The sequence below is a fragment of the Amblyraja radiata genome, chromosome 24 (genome assembly GCF_010909765.2).
Source record: "Amblyraja radiata isolate CabotCenter1 chromosome 24, sAmbRad1.1.pri, whole genome shotgun sequence".
In the NCBI taxonomy this organism is placed as follows: Eukaryota; Metazoa; Chordata; class Chondrichthyes; order Rajiformes; family Rajidae; genus Amblyraja; species Amblyraja radiata.
In genome coordinates, this window is record NC_045979.1 from 1221204 (window position 1) to 1239265 (window position 18062).

Genomic DNA, 18062 nt, shown 5'->3' on the forward strand with positions numbered 1-18062 from the left:
CATGAATGTCAAATAGAATCATTAGTACTGCAGTTACATTGCCATTTTAAATAGTGTGCGATGGGCTTAAGACAATCAAATTGCTCGTTCTTTACAGGTATCCTGCCGACAGAAAACTATTCTCATTGGTGAGTGTGGGGGAGATCTGGAAGTCTTGGGCAAATTGAATTGTTCGTGACTATCTATTTATTTATTTATGTTTATATATTTTTTTGAGCGTGAGAAATTGTGATCAGCGTAAGAGCGTGAGAATTTCGTGAAATGTGTGAGTCCCACGCTCAATGCATGAGAGTTGGCAGCCCTGGAACAACAGACCCCTGTGTAACTGTCAGGGAAAAGTAGTTTCCTGTGTAAATATCAGGGAACACCAGTCCCCATGTAAATATCACAAAACACCAGGTGGAAAAATACATGAACAGCAGTTCCTGTGTGAGGTTCAGAGCAAAGATCCTATAGCGGAGCAAGATAGTCCACTCCACGAAAAAGACGTAGTACGGTCATGGGCAGATTCATGGGTAATATTCGGCCCCATTTCCGTAACCGGCTTCCGTCTCCGCTCCAAAGATCCCATAGCGGAGCAAAGATACTAGTGCGGAGACGGAAGCCGGTTACGGAAACATCCTCGTAAAAATAAAAGTTCTTTGGTAAAAATCTTCTCCTCATTTTCAGAATTATAATTTATTAACACAAACTGTTCCCCTGCAACATTGATTACACTGCGAGTTGGGTCGGGTCGGGTTACTGAAATGGATGTAAAAAAGGCCCACGTTCTGTTCCGTTGCGTACTACACGTCAACCCATTGCATTTAGCAGGAGTGGTCTATAGGATCTTTGGTTCAGAGAACACCAGTGCTTGTGGATATATTACGGGGCTCCTGACTGCAAAGTAAATATCAGGGAACACCAGTCGCTACGTAACATTTATTGAAGAACATGAGCACCTGTTGATATATAACTGAAAACCAGCCTCCAAAACCCCTCTCACCCTGGCCACAAACTTTGAATCATTTCCCTCTGGAAGGCGACTCCGGACTGTCAAAGCCACCACACCCAGACATAAAAACATCTTTTTTTCCACGAGTAGTAGCTCTACTCAACAGCCAAAAGTCTGTAGCCTCCTTTTGCTCTGGTATTATATTTCATTCTTCACGTGTTGAAATTATAATGTTTTATTTTTAATTGGTGCCTTGGTGCTTTGAAGGCAAATTCCTTTTATGTATAAATATTTGGAAAATAAAGTGGATTCAATTCAATTCAATTCAATGTTAACATCGGGGGACATTTGGCCCTGTGTAAATATCAGGGACAACTGCTCCTCATGTAAATATCTGCCCCCATGTGAACATCAGCAAACAATTGCCAGCAAAATAAATATCAAGGAACACAGACCCCCTGTGGCAATATCAGGTAACAGCAGTCCTTATGTAAATAGCAAAGAACAACAGTCCTTGTTTACTTTCCAGGCAACATTAGACTTGTGTTAATATCAGAGAACAGTAGTTGTCAGGGAACACAAAATCTGTGTTAATAGCAGGAAACAACAGTACCCATGCAAACTTCAAGGAAAACACTAATCCACTATGTAAATATTAGGGATCCCCAGCCCCTTGTGTAAACATAGAAAATAGGTGCAGGAGGAGGCCATTCGGCCCTTCGAGCCAGCACCGCCATTCATTGCGATCATGGCTGATCGTCCCCTATCAATAACCCGTGCCTGCCTTCTTCCCATATCCCTTGATTCCACTAGTCCCTAAAGCTCTATCTAACTCTCTCTTAAATCCATCCAGTGATTTGGCCTCCACTGCCCTCTATGGCAGGGAATTCCACAAATTCACAACTCTCTGGGTGAAAATGTTTTTTCTCACCTGTCTTAAATGGCCTCCCCTTTATTCTAAGACTGTGTGTGGCCCCTGGTCCTGGACTCGCCCAACATTGGGAACATTTTTCCTGCATCTAGCTTGTCCAGTCCTTTTATAATTTTATATGTCTCTATAAGTACCTTCTAAACTCCAAATATCAGGGATCCCGGGCCCGGTGAAAATATCAGGGGACACGTGAGAATGTCAAATAACTCAGAATCCATACATGAGTATAAGTTATATAACTAGTACTGACTGATCTACACACTAGTCCCTGTGTAAATATTTGGCAACACCAATTTTTGGATAATACCAGCACATGTGTAAATACCAGGGATCCCGAGCCCGGTGAAAATATAAGTAAGCACGTGTCAAAGGTTCTTTATTAGTCACATACACCAATTGGTGTAGTGAAATGCGGATTGCCATTGTAGCACATAAAAAAAATAATACAACATAACAATAATAAAGAGATTTAAACATAAAAACATCCCCCCATAATGGTTCCCATTATGAGGGAAGGCACAAAGTCCAGTCCCAATCCCCATGTCCACCCATAGTCGGGCCTATTGAGGCCTCCGCAGTCGCCTTTACAGAGGCCTGATGTTCCAGACCGTTCTCGCCGGATGATGGTGGTCTGGTGTCAGGAGAATCCTCTCAGCAGCTTGGGACACCTGGAACGGCCGCTTCCTTACCGGAGACCGTGTCTAAGATTAAACAGCAAAAACCGGCCGCATCCGCAACCGCATGGACTAGAGCCCCCGGTAAAAGCTCCACCACTGGCGATCTTGGCGAGAGATCCCAGGCTCCCGATGTAAAGTTCAGCGCCGCCGCCCTCTGCTGGCCGGTCCGTATATGTAATATCAGGGAAGAGTCCTAATTTAAATACAGAGGAACATTATTACTGTGTTAATATCAGAGAAGACCAGTCAACATATAAATATAAGGAAACACCAGGTCTGTGTTAAGAGCACGAAACACCACTTTTGAGTGAACACCTTTGGCTTGACCAAAGGTGTTGTGGAATCTGACTCACGCCACTTTTTTCAGGGACAGGTGGTTCTTTAGGATGCAAATTTCTTCTCTCTAGAAGGCTTTCAAAGGTAATGCTATTGTGCAGCACGATACCGTAGCTGTTCTGTCCAGTCAATTCGATCAACCGATTCGGACCGGCTCGCCATTCCTATGCTACCGGTAGGTTTTCCATCTTTAAGACCATCGGACTGAGGTCCCTGGTAGGATCACAGGTCGACACAAATTGCTGGAGTAACTCAGCGGGTGAGGCAGCATCTTCGGATAGAAGAAATGGGCGACGTTTCGGGTCCCTGATAGCATAGTCCATTGCCACTGCCAGTGTGCAGTGGAAAGCTGTCCTGTATTTTGAAGAGTTCTTGAGCTGATGAGAGTAATGATACTGCCACTGCCACTGGGCAGATCCAGAGTTTGGTACCTGTTAGTAGATGTTTCTCTTTTAAAAATGCAATGCAGTTTCCTCTTTCCATGGTTTTGGGTTGAGGCATTTTAGTGGGTCGGCCATCGACATTAATGGTAATTGTTGGTTGTTCCCGAGGTTTGAGAGAGACCATGGGAAGGTGAGTCAATGGCCTACCATCTTGTCACTGTTGATTGTAGCTGGGGGGTCTTAGTTTTCCCAGGGGTTTTGCACTGAGAACCTGTGTGTGTGTGTGTGTGTGTGTGTGTGTGTGTGTGTGTGTGTGTGTGTGTGTGTGTGTGTGTGTGTGTGTGTGTGTGTGTGTGTGTGTGTGTGTGTTTGTTTGTGTTTTGCGGAGTCAGAGGGGAGAAGCGCCGACACCAAGAGCGAGTGAACGCGCGGACAGATGGACATAAGCAAAGATCATAGAGCGGCATAGGTGACATTTCGGGTCGACTGGTCTTCTTCAGACTGACAGTCAAGGGAAAGGGAAACAGGAGATATGGGGAGGTTTCACGGCAGTTGGGTCACGACCCATGACCCGTACTGTTGCTACGCTACGCCAAATGGAGTACACGCGATGAACTGCAGGTAGGCACTTACCATTGTTTCCAGCGTAGCGGGCCCGTATAAACCTGCCGAAATTGTCAATTTTTGCGCTGTAAATAATTATGGAAATCGAGATAAGCGTGAGAGACATTTAGCCTGCTTCAGAATTCCAAAAGTGAAGAGAAATGATGGTAGATAGAAGTGAGAGCTGAAGGGACAACAACAGCCGGAGTGCTTGGCGAACATTGGCCGTTTGCTCATTGCATTTCATCAACTAAGGCACTATTTGTGTTTTTTCTTGATTCCTTTGGCATCTAAAAAGTTTCAGAAGTGATAAATCTGGCTGTAAATTTTTAAAGTCGCCCATGGTTCTCAAGTGGGTTTTTACATACAAAAAGAAAACGCCTGTAGCAAAATTTACAGCCAGATTTATCACTTCTGAGACTTTTTAGATACCAAAGGAATCAAGAAAAAACACAAATAATGCCTTACTGTTGATGAAATGCAGTGAGCAAACGCGATAATTCCCAATATTTTCAATTCCGATATCTGCACGGCCAATGTTCGCCAAGCACTTTAGCTGTTGTTGTCCCTTCAGCTCTCGCTTCTCTTTACCTTCATTTCGCTTCATTTTTGGAATTCTGAAGTTGGGTACATGTCTCTCACACTTACCCCGACTTCCACAATTTTTTACAGCGGAAAAATTCAACATTTTGGCGGTTTTTAACAGGTAGGAAAGTACGCGTTTCTTGCATTAATAATATATACCGGAAGTTACGGATGTCCTCCAGATGGATTGACGCTCCGTGCGTCAAGCCCTATGACCCAGTGACCTTACGTGCAACCCCCCTATAGGCATATCTTCCATTCATTTGCCCTTAGTACCGTCTATATCTCTTGTTCCTCTTTCCCCAGACTTAGTCTGAAGAAGGGTCTCGACCCGAAATGTCACCTATTACACTCTATGACCTTTGCGTTTGTCCGTCTGTCCGCGCATTCGCTCGCTCTTGGTGCCAGCGCTTCTCCCCTCAGACTCCGCCAAACGCACACACATGCACAGCATGTCGGTGCGGGCCGAGACCAGGAGCAGGGCGAAGGATGACATCAAATGGGTCATGGCAGCTATCAATAAAGTACGGAAATGGTAAGGGGGAAATAAAAAAAAAACACCCTAAGGAAATAGATGTTTAACAAAACAAAGAGGGACCAGCGATCGCTCCGTGTCTGTGTCGGAGGGAGGGGGGGGGGGGTGGGGGGTGGGGTGGGGAGGATGGTTTGAGTCCCTCTTTCCCCTGACTCAGTCTGAAGATGGATCTCGACCCAAAATGTCACCTTCTGAACCTTCCTTCCTATTCCTTTTGTCCAGAAATGCCGCCTGACACGCTGCATTTTGTGTCTATCCTTAAATCTCTCAGCTTGATATAGCAGAATCTCCCTGAATTAGCTTGACGCCATGACGGTAGCCAGTTACGGAAATGGCGCTGAAGTTTACCCATCATCTACTACCGCTTTTTCGCGGAGTGAACCATCTTGCTCCGCTCTATGATCTTTGGTAATAACACATCTGCTGCTGCCGGTTGTGTCGCTGTGTTGTTGTTGGAAGGGGGAAACGGCCGTTGAGGCCATCGCAGAGCTGTAGTTTGGTTTGCCACAGCTCGTACCCTCTTTCGGCTAGTTGCAGGGGGTCGGTGAAGTCGCTACCAATCCAGAACCAGGCGAGTCCAGAACCATGGGCCACAGTCTTAGAATAAAGGGGAGGCCATTTAAGACTGAGGTGAGAAAAAACTTTTTCACCCAGACTGTTGTGAATTTATGGAATTCCCTGCCACAGAGGGCAGTGGAGGCCAAGTCATTGGATGGATTTAAGAGAGAGTTAGATAGAGCTCTAGGGGCTAGTGGAGTCAAGGAATATGGGGAGAAGGCAGGCACGGGTTATTGATAGGGGACGATTAGCCATGATCACAATGAATGGCGGTGCTGGCTCGAAGGGCCGAATGGCCTCCTCCTGCACCTATGTTCTATGTTTCTATGGTACCGGCGAGGAGCAGGCAGATGTCGTCTGGCATCTGTTTGAGGAACGCCTGCTCAAAGAGAAAACAAGGCCGGTGACCGTCCACCAGTGAGAGCATTTCGCTCATCAGTACTGACGGCTTGCCATCACCAAGGCCGTTCATGTGCAGGATCCTGGAGGCCCAATCGCGGCAGCTGAGCCCAAAGGTACGCAGCAGCAGTGCCTTGAGGCCATCGTACTTGCCGTCAGCTGGCAGTTGTTGAAGGTAAGGAATTAAATGGCTGGCGGTTTCTTGGTCCAGCGCGCCGACCACGTAGAAATATTTAGTTTAATCGGCGACAATGTGTCGAACCTGGAATTGGGCCTCAATGTGCTGAAGCCATACATGAGGTTGTGCCGTCTAGAAAACGGGCAGCTTTAGCGAAACTGCATTTTGCTGGGCAGGGTTGGCGTCGAGGTTAGCAGCTGCATCTACAGTAGGGATCCAAAAATCGTTCGGATCGACGAGGTCACCAATTGTAGCGAGACCAGCGAGGAGAGCAAAATGGTTTTAATTGTCAAAACAACACTTGAACTACACGAGCACTGAGTCGAGAGAAAACGTTTTTAGCTCGTCGTTGTGAAGAGCACTAGCTAATGAACACACTGAAAAGCCCGCCAACGAACACAATCATGTGACAGACCCGACCTATGACGAGGGTTCTGCACACACAGTTTAAGTGTGAATTTGGCCCTAGCACTGACCGCTGCACAACACAACACCGCTGGTCACCGGCAGCCTACCAGAAAAGCCCCGTTTATTGCCACACTCTGCCTTTTCCATCCAGCTATTCATGCTAGTATCTTCTCTGATACCATGAGCTCTCATCTTCTTCAGGTTTAGGGGTTGGTGCATTATTTGGCTGCTGTAAATACACTCCCACCCCACCCGAGATTTTGTGAGTGAAATCTGAACATTGAGATTAATGTATAAATGAGTATGGTGCTTGCTGTTTATTAGGGCCTGGATAGGCCGAAGGGTCTGGTTCCTCCCTCCACAGCTCTGGAATTGTCAGGACTGAGGTTGTCACGATTACACAACTTGAATGAGACAGCGTGGAAACAGGCCCTTCGGTCCAACTTGCCCACACCTGGCTGCCAATATGTCCTTGCTTCACTTGCCACACCTGCCTGCGTTTGGTCCATATCCCTCCAAACCTGTGCTATCCATGTACCTGTCTAACCCTGTTTCTTAAGTTGTTAACATGTTTTCTCTGGGGAATAAAAAACAAATCAGAAGCGCTGGAGACACAAGAAACTGCAGAAGCTCTCATCTTGATTATTGAATAACGTGCTGGAGGAGATCAGCTGCCATCTATGTGGGTGGAGGGGACTGACCGTAATGTTGCTGCCGCCGGCAACCACCGGGATCTCCTCGCTCGTGTTGCCGCAAGCGCCACCTGCTCCCTGACTTACTCCATCCAGCAGAGTGTGTGTGTGTGTGTGTCCTCAATGTCAATAAACCCTCTGGTTGCCGCCGCTCCCGCCCTTCGCTGACTGTCGCTCAGTAACGTCATTGACAAGCGGCGAGCAAGATGGCGCTGCTGTGGAGGTCAGTCCTTGTTGTTGTTGCTGAAAGCCCAGATCCCAGCTTCACTGCAGGGAGGGAGGGAGAGAGAAGGCAGAGGGAGATGAGGGAGAACACGGAGAGGAGGAAATGGGGTAAGGGTGGGTGGAATGGAGAAGGGGGGAAGGAAGGAAGGAAGGAAGGAAGGAAGGGAGGAAGGGAGGGAGGAAGGGAGGGAGGGAGGGAGATGGATTTGGGAGCAAGGAAGAATGGAGGAAAGGGGAGTGAGGTAAGGAGTGGGTCAGGGATGGGAGGACCCCTGACGGTAACAGGAGCGGGGTGGGAGGGAGGAAAGATAGGAGGGGAGCGAGGAAAGAAGGGGGAGGTTGGGAGGGTGAGGAAGGGTGGGGGTGGAGGGAGTAGAAAGGAGCATGGGGGGGGGGGGGGGGGGAGGATGAGAGGGAGGGAAGCAGCGGAAGGGCCAAGGAGAGGGAGGCAGGCGAGGATATGCGGCATCGGGGAAGGGCCTTGGTGGGTGAACTGTGGTTTGGGGCATCTGGTGAATGTGCTTTTGACCTCTGAATGATCCGGTGCAGAGGATTGGACTGCACTTTGTGCATGGTGCTGCGGCCTTCCTGCTGGTCACCCAGCCCCTGATCTATCGAGAGGGGAGTACACCCTCGGGGGCCAGATGTTACACCCTATTTAGCCAGAGACGGAATGACCCAGCAAACTTCAGTCAAACTTCTTTTCTCCCAATGTTGTTTTTATTGTCACGTGTGCAAAGTGCTAACACAGTGAAATTATTTTCTTTCAAACAGTCCCGTAGATACTAATCACATCCCCGATTAGCAAATTGTACAGGAATAGTCTGGTAATCTTGCATGCAGAGGTGCCATGTTTTTACTCCATTTTCAGTCCACGCTCTAGGTATTAGAAGCGGCGCTCGATCCAAGCATGCCCCAGGCTGCTGTGGGCCTCCAGCCGATGCCTTCCCATGGACATGCAGGTCGACCTGTGGACTGACATTCCTCTCTCCACTCGCCTGTCCCCTTTGTGCCCCAGAGGAACCTCCTGCTGCAAACCTTGAGGGCATGATAGACCAGACCAGACATGATAGACCAGTTCCCCCTCCTCTCCTATCGGCTGCTCGGTCCCCCAGTCACGCCATCGTCGTCACAGGCAACATCCTCCTGGTCTATGGGGGACATGCCTGGTCAGCACGGCAGGCTCCCATCCAGGCCATGGCCTGTTGGGTTCTCCGAGCAGAGTCGGCTCAGCAGCCTCTCCTGTTAGGTCTTGCATTAGGCTGTGGCGGACCGGGTCACCACACTCTGGGAATTTTTGCCACCATGCGCGGTGCTCTGGGAGCTTCAGCGGCAAGGAGCGGCTGAGTTCCCTGGATGAGCAAAGGCCAGCCCATCCGACACTTCCCCAGGTGTTGTGCTGGAGTTGCTCCGGACATAGATGCCCATGTCCCGCAGTGGTGTGACCAGTATGCTTGCACCACTGCTGTCGACCTGAGATGTGTCCTCAGTGGTGTGTTCTCTTCACGGAAGGCAGGACAATTCTGATCTGGGAAATCGCTGCCCGATCTGTCTACAGTCAGTCATTGGTAAAGTGAGAGAAGCTGTTCACATTGCATTGAGCGGCACTCACTCGACAATGACCTGCTCCCCGGTGCCTAGCCGGGGTTTTCCCAGGACCACTCCACCCTAGACTCCCCTCATAGCCTCAGTCCCTGTGTCCTCCAGAGAGCTGATCTCCAGAGGGGAGGTAAGAGTGACTGCCCTGACATCACAGCAGTGTGTGACTGAGTGTGAGCATCGGGGAGCCCAGGTGAAGCTCGTCAGTGAAGCACACGATGGAAGTTGTGCATCACACAGAGGAAGGTGGTCATTGCAGGTCACTCAACCCTGTAGCAGGTCATCACAGCTGGAAATCCTTGGAACAGCTGCTTCTTCACTGATCTTCCTTTTATCGTAAGGTCAGAAGTGGAGATGTTCACTGATCATTCCTTCATAACTCCTCAGTGAGTGAACAGCCTGTGTTTGCATGAAGACAACATTCAGGCACGGGCTGATAAGTGGCAAGTAACATCCACATCTCACATTGACCATCTAATATCAAGTAATCAAGCACTTTGAGATTGGTTTGTGATGGTGGTCCTAGGCATGGTGGGCTCTGTGTCTCTATGAGGCATGTGATAGATGAGGAGATGAGACACATGTGAGGTGACGATTGGGACGTGAGAGGTGATGGTTTGGCACACCCACTGATCCCTAAAAGTGCAGGACAGCTGTATGGGGTTGGAAAGATAAACATTTCACTTTCCATCAGACGAGGCTCAGCATATAAGAGCAGGGAGGGGGTGCACGTACCCTGCCCAACACGTTAGACCCCAGCTTGATCCTGGACAGAATTCTGGTTACTACATCCCAGGAGAGACGGGGCCACACTTGAGAGGGTGAAGGGGGATTTACCATGATGTTGCCGGGACTGAAACCTTGCTGCTGTGAGGGAAGATCAAAGGGTTTTACTTGCAGCAGAGATGCTTGAAGGGGGCCGATCGAGGGGTGTAAAATAATGAGGGGCCTTGACAAGAGTACTGAGGAAAGAGTGATGTTTAAGAAGGAACTGCAGATGCTGGAAAATCGAAGGTAGACAAAAATGCTGGAGAGGCAGCATCTATGGAGGCAGCATCTATGGAGCGAAGGAAATAAGTAACGTTTCGGGTCGAGACCCTTCTTCAGACTGATGGGGTGGGGGGGTGGGGCGGGAAGAAGAAATGAAGAGGCGGAGACAGTGGGTTGTGGGAGATCTGGGAAGGGGAGGAGAAAGAAGAAGAAAGCAGGAACTACCCAAAATTGGAGGTCAATGCTCATGCAGCTGGGGTGTAAACTACCCAAGCAAAATATGAGGTGCTGCTCCTCCAATTTACGGTGGGCCTCACTCTGGCCTTGGAGGAGGCCCAGGACAGAAAGGTCGGATTCGGAATGGGGGGGGGGGAGTTGAAGTGCTGAGCCACCGGGAGAACTTCATCTATTGCGAACCGAGCGGAGTTGTTGGCCAACCGATCGCCAAGCCTACGCTCGGTCTCACCGATGTAGAGCAGCGGATGCAATAGATGAGGTTGGAGGAGGTGCAGGTGAACCTCTGCCGCACCTGGAAAGACTGCTTGGGTCCTTGGATGGAGTCATGGGGGGAGGTAAAGCGACAAGTGTAGCATTTCCTGCGGTTGCAAACGAAAGTGCCAGGTGAGAGGGTGGTTTGGGTGGGAAGGGACGAATTGACCAGGGAGTTACGGAGGGAGCGGACTCTGCAGAAAGCCGAAAGGGACGGAGATGGGAAGATGTGGCCAGTGGTGGGATCCCGTTGGAGGTGGCGAAAATGTCGGAGGTTTATTTGCTGTATGTGACGGCTGGTAGGGTGGAAGGTGAGGACAAGGGGGACTTTCTCTGAGCACTTACACCCAGATTTCTCTGCTCCTCACAGGCTGGCTGGCAGGAGGTGTCTGGGCTCTCCAATCTCACCTGGGCCCCTGCTTCACAGGTGAGTCCTTCCAGCGGGAAGAGACCAGGTGATATCTGGATTAGGTATCCCACTGTTTGGGGGGAGGGGAGGGGTCCCAGAGTCAGGGAGAGGGGTGTAAGGATCCCTCAGTCTGGGACAGGGTGTGGAGATCCCACAGTTGTGGAGGGGCGTGGAGGACCCACTCTTGAGGGGATTGATGTTGGTGGGCGGGGGTCATGGGTCACCCTGTCGGGAGGGGGTGAGAGTCACGCTGACGGGGGGGGGGGGAGGTCGCACTGTCAGGGGGGGTCACGCTGTTGGAGGAGGAGAGGGTCACGCTGTCGGGGATGAGTGTCGGTGAGGGATCATGCCATCGGGGGAGGGGGGCGAAGGATCTCGCGGTCAGGGTGTGGTGAGCGACCCTTGTTGGATGGGGGGGGGGCGAGTGTCTCCCTGTCAGGGGGAGATGCAAGGGTGACCGTGTGGGGAAGGGGGGGGGTGAATCTGTTGGGGTACATGGGTAAGTGGTTTGCAAATGTCTGATGTTTCAGGGTTTGCTGGGCGGGTTCCACGTCCCAACAGGAGATGGATCAATTCTGGCAGAAGAACCAACGGTTGAACCGGCCTTTGTCTCCCCACATCGCCATCTACAGGTGGGCACGGGGGGGGGGGGGGGGGGGGTGAGGGGGTGGGGGGGGATTGTCCTGGTCATCACTCCCTGACAAGGACTGTGGTCCCCACTGGTGAGGGTGCGGAGGAGATTCACAATCATGTTGACTGGATTGGAGGAGTTCAGTTGTGGGAGACATCAGATAGGCTGGGCATGTTTTCACTGGAATAAATGAGGCTGAGTGGTGACCTCTGGAGGGTTATAAAATGATGGGAGGCATTGATAGGGTTGGAATATCAAAAACATGAGAGCATAGGATTTACGTGAGTGGAAGGAGTTTTAAAGTGGATTTGAGGCTTTTGAGAGGTATGTTTTTTTACATTCAGGCAGACACTAGAACAGCCAAGGCGTAGAAGGTCCTCGCCCTCAACAACGTCTCTTTTGACTCCTCTCACCTTCTTCAAGTTAAAGGTGTAGCCAAGGGCACCCACATAGACCCAGCTACGCCTGCCTTGTCGTTGGTTACATTGAACAGTCCTTGTCCCAAATGTACGTGCCATCATACCCCACCTCTTTCTCCGCTACAATGACGACTGCATCAGGGCTTTCCTGCACCATGCAGAACTAGAGGATTTCATTAACTTTACCACTAACGTCCAGTAATCTTTCACACCTCCCACCTTTCTTGATCTCCCTGTCTCCATCACAAGGTACAAACTACTGAATGACATCTGCTATAAACCCACTGACTTCCATGGTTATCTGGACTATACATCCTCCTAACCTGACTCTTGCAAAGACTCCAACCGCTGCCCTCAATGCATCTTAGCCACATCTCCTCCCAAGACAAAAGGCGGGCGGTCCACTCTAGGATATCCGAGATGTCCTCGACCATTAGTAAACACCGTTTCCACACTTGCTGTTATAGATGGATCCCTCATCCGTGTCTCCTCTATGTCCCGTAGTTCTCCTCTCGCTCCCCCTCTCCACAGATGGATCAAGTATAGAATTCCCCTGGTCCTCACCTTTCCCCCACAGTCTCCGCATGCAACACATCATTCTCCAACATTTTTTCCATCATCTCCAACGTGATCCAATCACCAGCTACATCTTCCCATTCCCACCACTTTCCACTCCCTCCTTAACTCATTCCCACACAAACCATCTCTTCCCACACAAACCACCTGCCCCCCCAGCTATTTTCCCCTGCAACCGTAGGAGATGTAACACCTGTCCCTGCACCACCTCCCTCGTATCCACCAGGGACATCACAGCAGCTTTTGCAGGTGAGACAGAAGTTGAATGTCATCATACTGCCCTCCCGATGTGGCATCCTTTACGTTGGCGAGACAAGCATAGTGCTCAGTCTGCCTGGGCCTACTGGACCTCCTAATTGCTAACCATTTTAACTACCCTTCCCATTCCCATATTCTCTGTCTTGGGACTCTACTTCCAGAGTGAGTCCACACGTAAACTGGAGGAACAGCATGTCACATTCCGCTTGTGTCACTTACAACCCAGTGGTATGAACATTGAATTCTCCAATTTTAGGTAACGAACCACCACCCACCCCCCACTCCACCCTCCCTTTTCCCTCCTTCTCTACCCTGTGCCACCTCCCACTATACACCCACTTCCTTTTCCCCTTCCCCCGGTCCCTTCCATCTATATCTCTTTTTCTGGCCACATTTCACGTCTCTCCTCCCGTTCACAGTCTTTTGTCTTTTGATCCCTGGCCATTGTCAACCAATCTATCTGCCTCTTATCTGGCATTGTCCTGCTCTAATCTCTCCTCCGACTTCCTCCCTCCTGAAGAAGGGTTCCGACACAAAGAGTTGTCTATCCATGTCCTCAAGGGATGCTGTATGACGCACTGAGTTTCTCCAGCACTTTGTGTTCAAAGGAACAGAAGGTGGTGGGATTAGTACTGGGAGAGGATGATACGGAGAAGGGGGGGAGGGTTACTTCAGCCTGCCAGCCTGTCCTAATGTCACTCTCTCTCGCCAGATGGTCGTTGCCCATGGCCATGTCAATATTGCATCGTGGAACGGGAGCTGCCCTGAGTTCAGGTGAGGAATACGTACCTGAACCCTCATCCCTCCCCTTCCTTATACATCCCCCACCAACCTAAATCCCCTCCCCTACCGCACAGAGCCGAGCCACCACATCCTGTCCCGCTCCCCACCACCTTGACAAAATTCCCCAACCCCATCCCATGCTGTCCCCTCTCTCCTTGCACCAACACCCCTCACTCTGCCCCACCACCATCTTTAGCCCCCCTCACTCTGCCCCACCACCATCTTTAGCCACCCCTCCTAAACCTTTCCCCCACCACATCAACCTGAGCCTTTCCTCTCTGCCTGGTGACAGGTCCCTCCCCACCCTGAACCTGCCCTCTTTCCCCCCTATACCAAGTGTGGATTCTCTCCACTGATATCATGTGCTGCTGCTCTAACCCCCCAATATCCTATCGCCCATTACTCCCCTCTCTAACCCTTTTGTCACTGTGGACTGATGCCGTGATTGCCCATCTCCCAGGAGTGTCTCTCTTCGCCGTGGCTGCCCTGCTGCTACCCGGGGACTACCCCGGTTACCTGGAGCTGCTGCGCAGTCTGCAGCTGGGCACTGGCCTTATTGGGGCTCTCAAGTTCACTCTCGCCTTCCCCCTGGCCTACCACACCTGGAACGGGATGCGGCACCTGGTTAGTGGCGTGCGGGGGAGGAGAATGGATCTGCCATGGTGGGAGGGGAGAGCTTGTACACCTCTATAGAGAGTGGGGAGAGACTGGACTCACCATATGGAGAGAGCAGGGGGAGACATTACCCCATAATGGGGATAGTAGAGAAGTAGGTAACAATGGCATGGCGAGGAGGAGGATGGGGGAAGAGATAGGATCAAGAGAAGGCGAGGTTGACATGAGGAAACATGAAATGGCAGGGAATGGATCGAGGTTAGGGCAGGAGTGGGGCAGAGAGCATGGGGAGAGTTGAGGGGCTAGGTGTTGCGTGGGAGAGAGGGGTGATGGGCTGTGCGTGAGGAGACGGGTTAGCAGTCTGGGTGGTAATGGAGGCGGGTGCATTGCGGGACAGGGTGAGAAATCGGAGGCGATGGGTATGTGGGGGTGAGGGGAATGGGTGACTGGGAGGATTTAAGGGGAGGGCGGGGGGTAATCAGGTGAAGGTGTGGGTTGATGGAGATGAGTAATCAAGGATGACGGGTGGGTGAGATGGAACAGGAGAAGGGTGATGGGTGTTGAGATGGTGGGTGAGTTGTGACAGAGTGAGAGGTGGTGGGGAGTGGTGAAGAGTGAGGTGGTGGGTGAGTTGTGACAGAGTGAGAGGTGGTGGGGAGTGGTGAAGAGTGAGGTGGTGGGTGAGTTGTGACAGAGTGAGAGGTGGTGGGGAGTGGTGAAGAGTGAGGTGGTGGGTGAGTTGTGACAGAGTGAGAGGTGGTGGGGAGTGGTGGTGAAGAGTGAGGTGGTGGGTGAGTTGTGACAGAGTGAGAGGTGGTGGGGAGTGGTGGTGAAGAGTGAGGTGGTGGGTGAGTGGTGACCCACACACTAACTGTCCCTCTGCTTGCTCCCCAGGTCTGGGACACGGCCCATGCTCTCAGGATGCCGCAGGTGCAGAGCTCAGGGTACTTGGTCCTCACTTTGACCGTTGCCACCTGCCTGGGGCTGGCCATGCTGTGAGAAGGGGAGGGGGAGGTCCAACTGTACCATGTACCAATAAATTTCACCTTATCACTTTGCCTCTGGCTGTTGTGTCACCTGTTCTGACACCAGGTGCATTTGTGCGACGTGGGGGGAGGTGGGATTGTTCAAGTTACATTTATTGTCACATACACCAATTGGTGCAGTGAAATTTGAGTTACCATACTGCCACACAAATAAAATAAAATGAACACAACACTATAGAGTTTAACATGAACATCCCCCCCCACAGCGGAATCAACGTTTCCCACTGTGAGAGAAGGCAATAAAGTTCAGCCATCTTCCTCTTGTTCACCCGTGGTCGGGGCCTTTGAGCTCTCTGCAGTTGCCGCTACGAACGGCCCGATGTTCAGGCCCTCTCGCCGGGATGATCGGAGCACCGCCGTCGGAACGGAAGAAAACTCTCAGCGGCTTGCAGTTCCGAATTGGACACTTCTTACCGGAGACCGCGGCTTCCGGAGTCTACAGGCCAAGTTGGGCGGAGATTCAACTCTGGCGATCCCCGGCAAAGGAACCCAGGACTCCGCGGTGTTGATCAGCAGCCCCTCACATGGCGATCCCCGGTAAGGCATCGCCCGCACCACGATGGAATTCAGTGCTGTGCTGCTGCTGAAGCTCTAGCCGGTCTACAGCAGGTGGTGGGGGGGGGGGGGGGGGGGGGGGGGGGAGAGATGCGGCTCGGAGAAAAGACGCATCCTTGACCAGGAAGTGACTGAGAAACGGTTTCCTCTCTTCCCCCCTCCCAACCCCCACATAAAAAAAACTAAAAGACCTCCAAAAACATACTTTTTGACAGACTGAAAATAATAAAAAGGGTGAAAAGATGGACAGCTGCTGGCGAGGCTGCCACACTCAATGGCGCCACCACTACCTGGGGTAGCAGTGGAGGTGGTGGCTCAATGCTTGCCACAGTGCAATGACCAGAGTCAGGACAGACACAAAATGCCAGAGTAACTCAGCGAGACAGGCAGCATCTCTGGATAGAAGAAATTGGTGACGATGAGGATGGGTATAACTGATGCCCACTGCAGACGAACAGCCAGCAAACAGACGAGATATGGAGGGGAGACAAAAATGCTGGAGAAACTCAGCGGGTGAGGCAGCATCTATGGAGCGATGGAAATAGGCAACGTTTGGGTCGAGACCCTTCTTCAGACTGATGTGAGGGTGGGGGGGGGGGGGGGGGGGGGGGGGAGAGCGGTAAGAAGAAGGAGAGGGAGACAATGGGCTGAGGGGGAGCTGGGAAGGGGAGGCGAAAGCAGGGACTACCTGAAATTAGAGGTCAATGTTCATACCGCTGGGGTGTAAACTGCCCAAGCGAAATATGACGTGCTGCTCCTCCAGTTTACGATGGGCCTCACTGGCCATGGAGGCCCAGCACAGCCTACACTTGGTCTCACCGATGTAGAGCAGCTGACACCTAGAGCAGCGGATGCAATAGATGAGGTTGGAGGAGGTGTAGGTGAACCTCTGCCGCACCTGGAAAGACTGCTTGGTCCCTGAATGGAGTCAATGGAGGTGGTAAAGCGACAAGTGTAGCATTTCCTGCGGTTGCAAGGGGAAGTGCCAGGAGTGGGGTGGCATGGGTGGGAAGGGACAAATTGACCAGGGAGTTACAGAGGGAGCGGTCTCTGCAGAAAGCAGACGGGAGGAGATAGGAAGATCTGGACAGTGTTGGGGTCACGTTGAAGGTGATGAAAATGTCAGAGGATTATTTGTTGTGTGTGACAGCTGGTAGGGTGGAAGGTGAGGACAAGGGGGACTCTGCCCTTGTTACGAGTGGGGGGATGGGGAATTAGAGCAGTTAGGGGGTATAGGAGAGACCCTGGTGAGAGCGTCATCTATAGTAGAAGAGGGGAACCCCCGTTTCCTGAAGAATGAGGACACCTCCGATGCCCTGGTGTGGAACACCTCATATAACAACCATATAAACCATATAACAATTACAGCACGGAAACAGGCCATCTCGGCCCTACAAGTCCGTGCCGAACACTTTTTTCCCTTAGTCCCACCTGCCTGCACTCATACCATAACCCTCCATTCCCTTCTCATCCATATGCCTATCCAGTTTATTTTTAAATGATACCAATGAACCTGCCGCCACCACTTCCACTGGAAGCTCATTCCACACCGCTACCACTCTGTGAGTAAAGAAGGTCCCCCTCATGTTACCCCTAAACTTCTGTCCCTTCATTCTGAAGTCATGTCCTCTTGTTTGAATCTTCCCTATTCTCAAAGGGAAAAGCTTGATCACATCAACTCTGTCTATCCCTCTCATCATTTTAAAGATCTCTATCAAGTCCCCCCTTAACCTTCTGTGCTCCAGAGAATAAAGACCTAACTTATTCAACCTATCTCTGTAACTTAGTTGTTGAAACCCAGGCAACATTCTAGTAAATCTCCTCTGTACTCTCTCTATTTTGTTGACATCCTTCCTATAATTGGGCGACCAAAATTGTACACCATACTCCAGATTTGGTCTCACCAATGCCTTGTACAATTTTAACATTACATCCCAGCTTCTATACTCAATGCTCTGATTTATAAAGGCTAGCATACCAAAAGCTTTCTTTACCACCCTATCTATATGAGATTCCACCTTCAAGGAACTATGCACGGTTATTCCCAGATCCCTCTGTTCAACTGTATTCTTCAATTCCCTACCATTTATCATGTATGTCCTATTTTGATTTGTCCTGCCAAGGTGTAACACCTCACATTTATCAGCATTAAACTCCATCTGCCATCTTTCAGCCCATTTTTCCAAATGGCCTAAATCACTCTGTAGACTTAGGAAATCCTCGTCATTATCCACAACACCCCCTATCT

At 50.7% G+C, this 18062-nt stretch overlaps 1 protein-coding gene across 2 annotated transcripts; it reads left to right on the plus strand.

The window, feature by feature from the left end:
- The first annotated feature begins 7357 nt into the window (after window positions 1-7357).
- sdhc (succinate dehydrogenase complex subunit C) lies at window positions 7358-15271 on the plus strand. 2 transcript variants are annotated; one of them, XM_033042247.1, is made up of 6 exons: window positions 7358-7442; window positions 10893-10949; window positions 11462-11563; window positions 13528-13589; window positions 14059-14222; window positions 15108-15271. In XM_033042247.1, the coding sequence occupies exons 1-6, from the start codon at window positions 7426-7428 to the stop codon at window positions 15210-15212; spliced, it is 507 nt and encodes a 168-aa protein (XP_032898138.1). In that variant the 5' UTR covers window positions 7358-7425; the 3' UTR covers window positions 15213-15271. The 2 variants fall into 2 exon arrangements, with proteins under 2 accessions (XP_032898138.1, XP_032898139.1); XM_033042248.1 differs by lacking the exons at window positions 7358-7442; window positions 10893-10949; window positions 11462-11563 and having other exon boundaries at window positions 13493-13589.
- Window positions 15272-18062: the final 2791 nt, after the last annotated feature.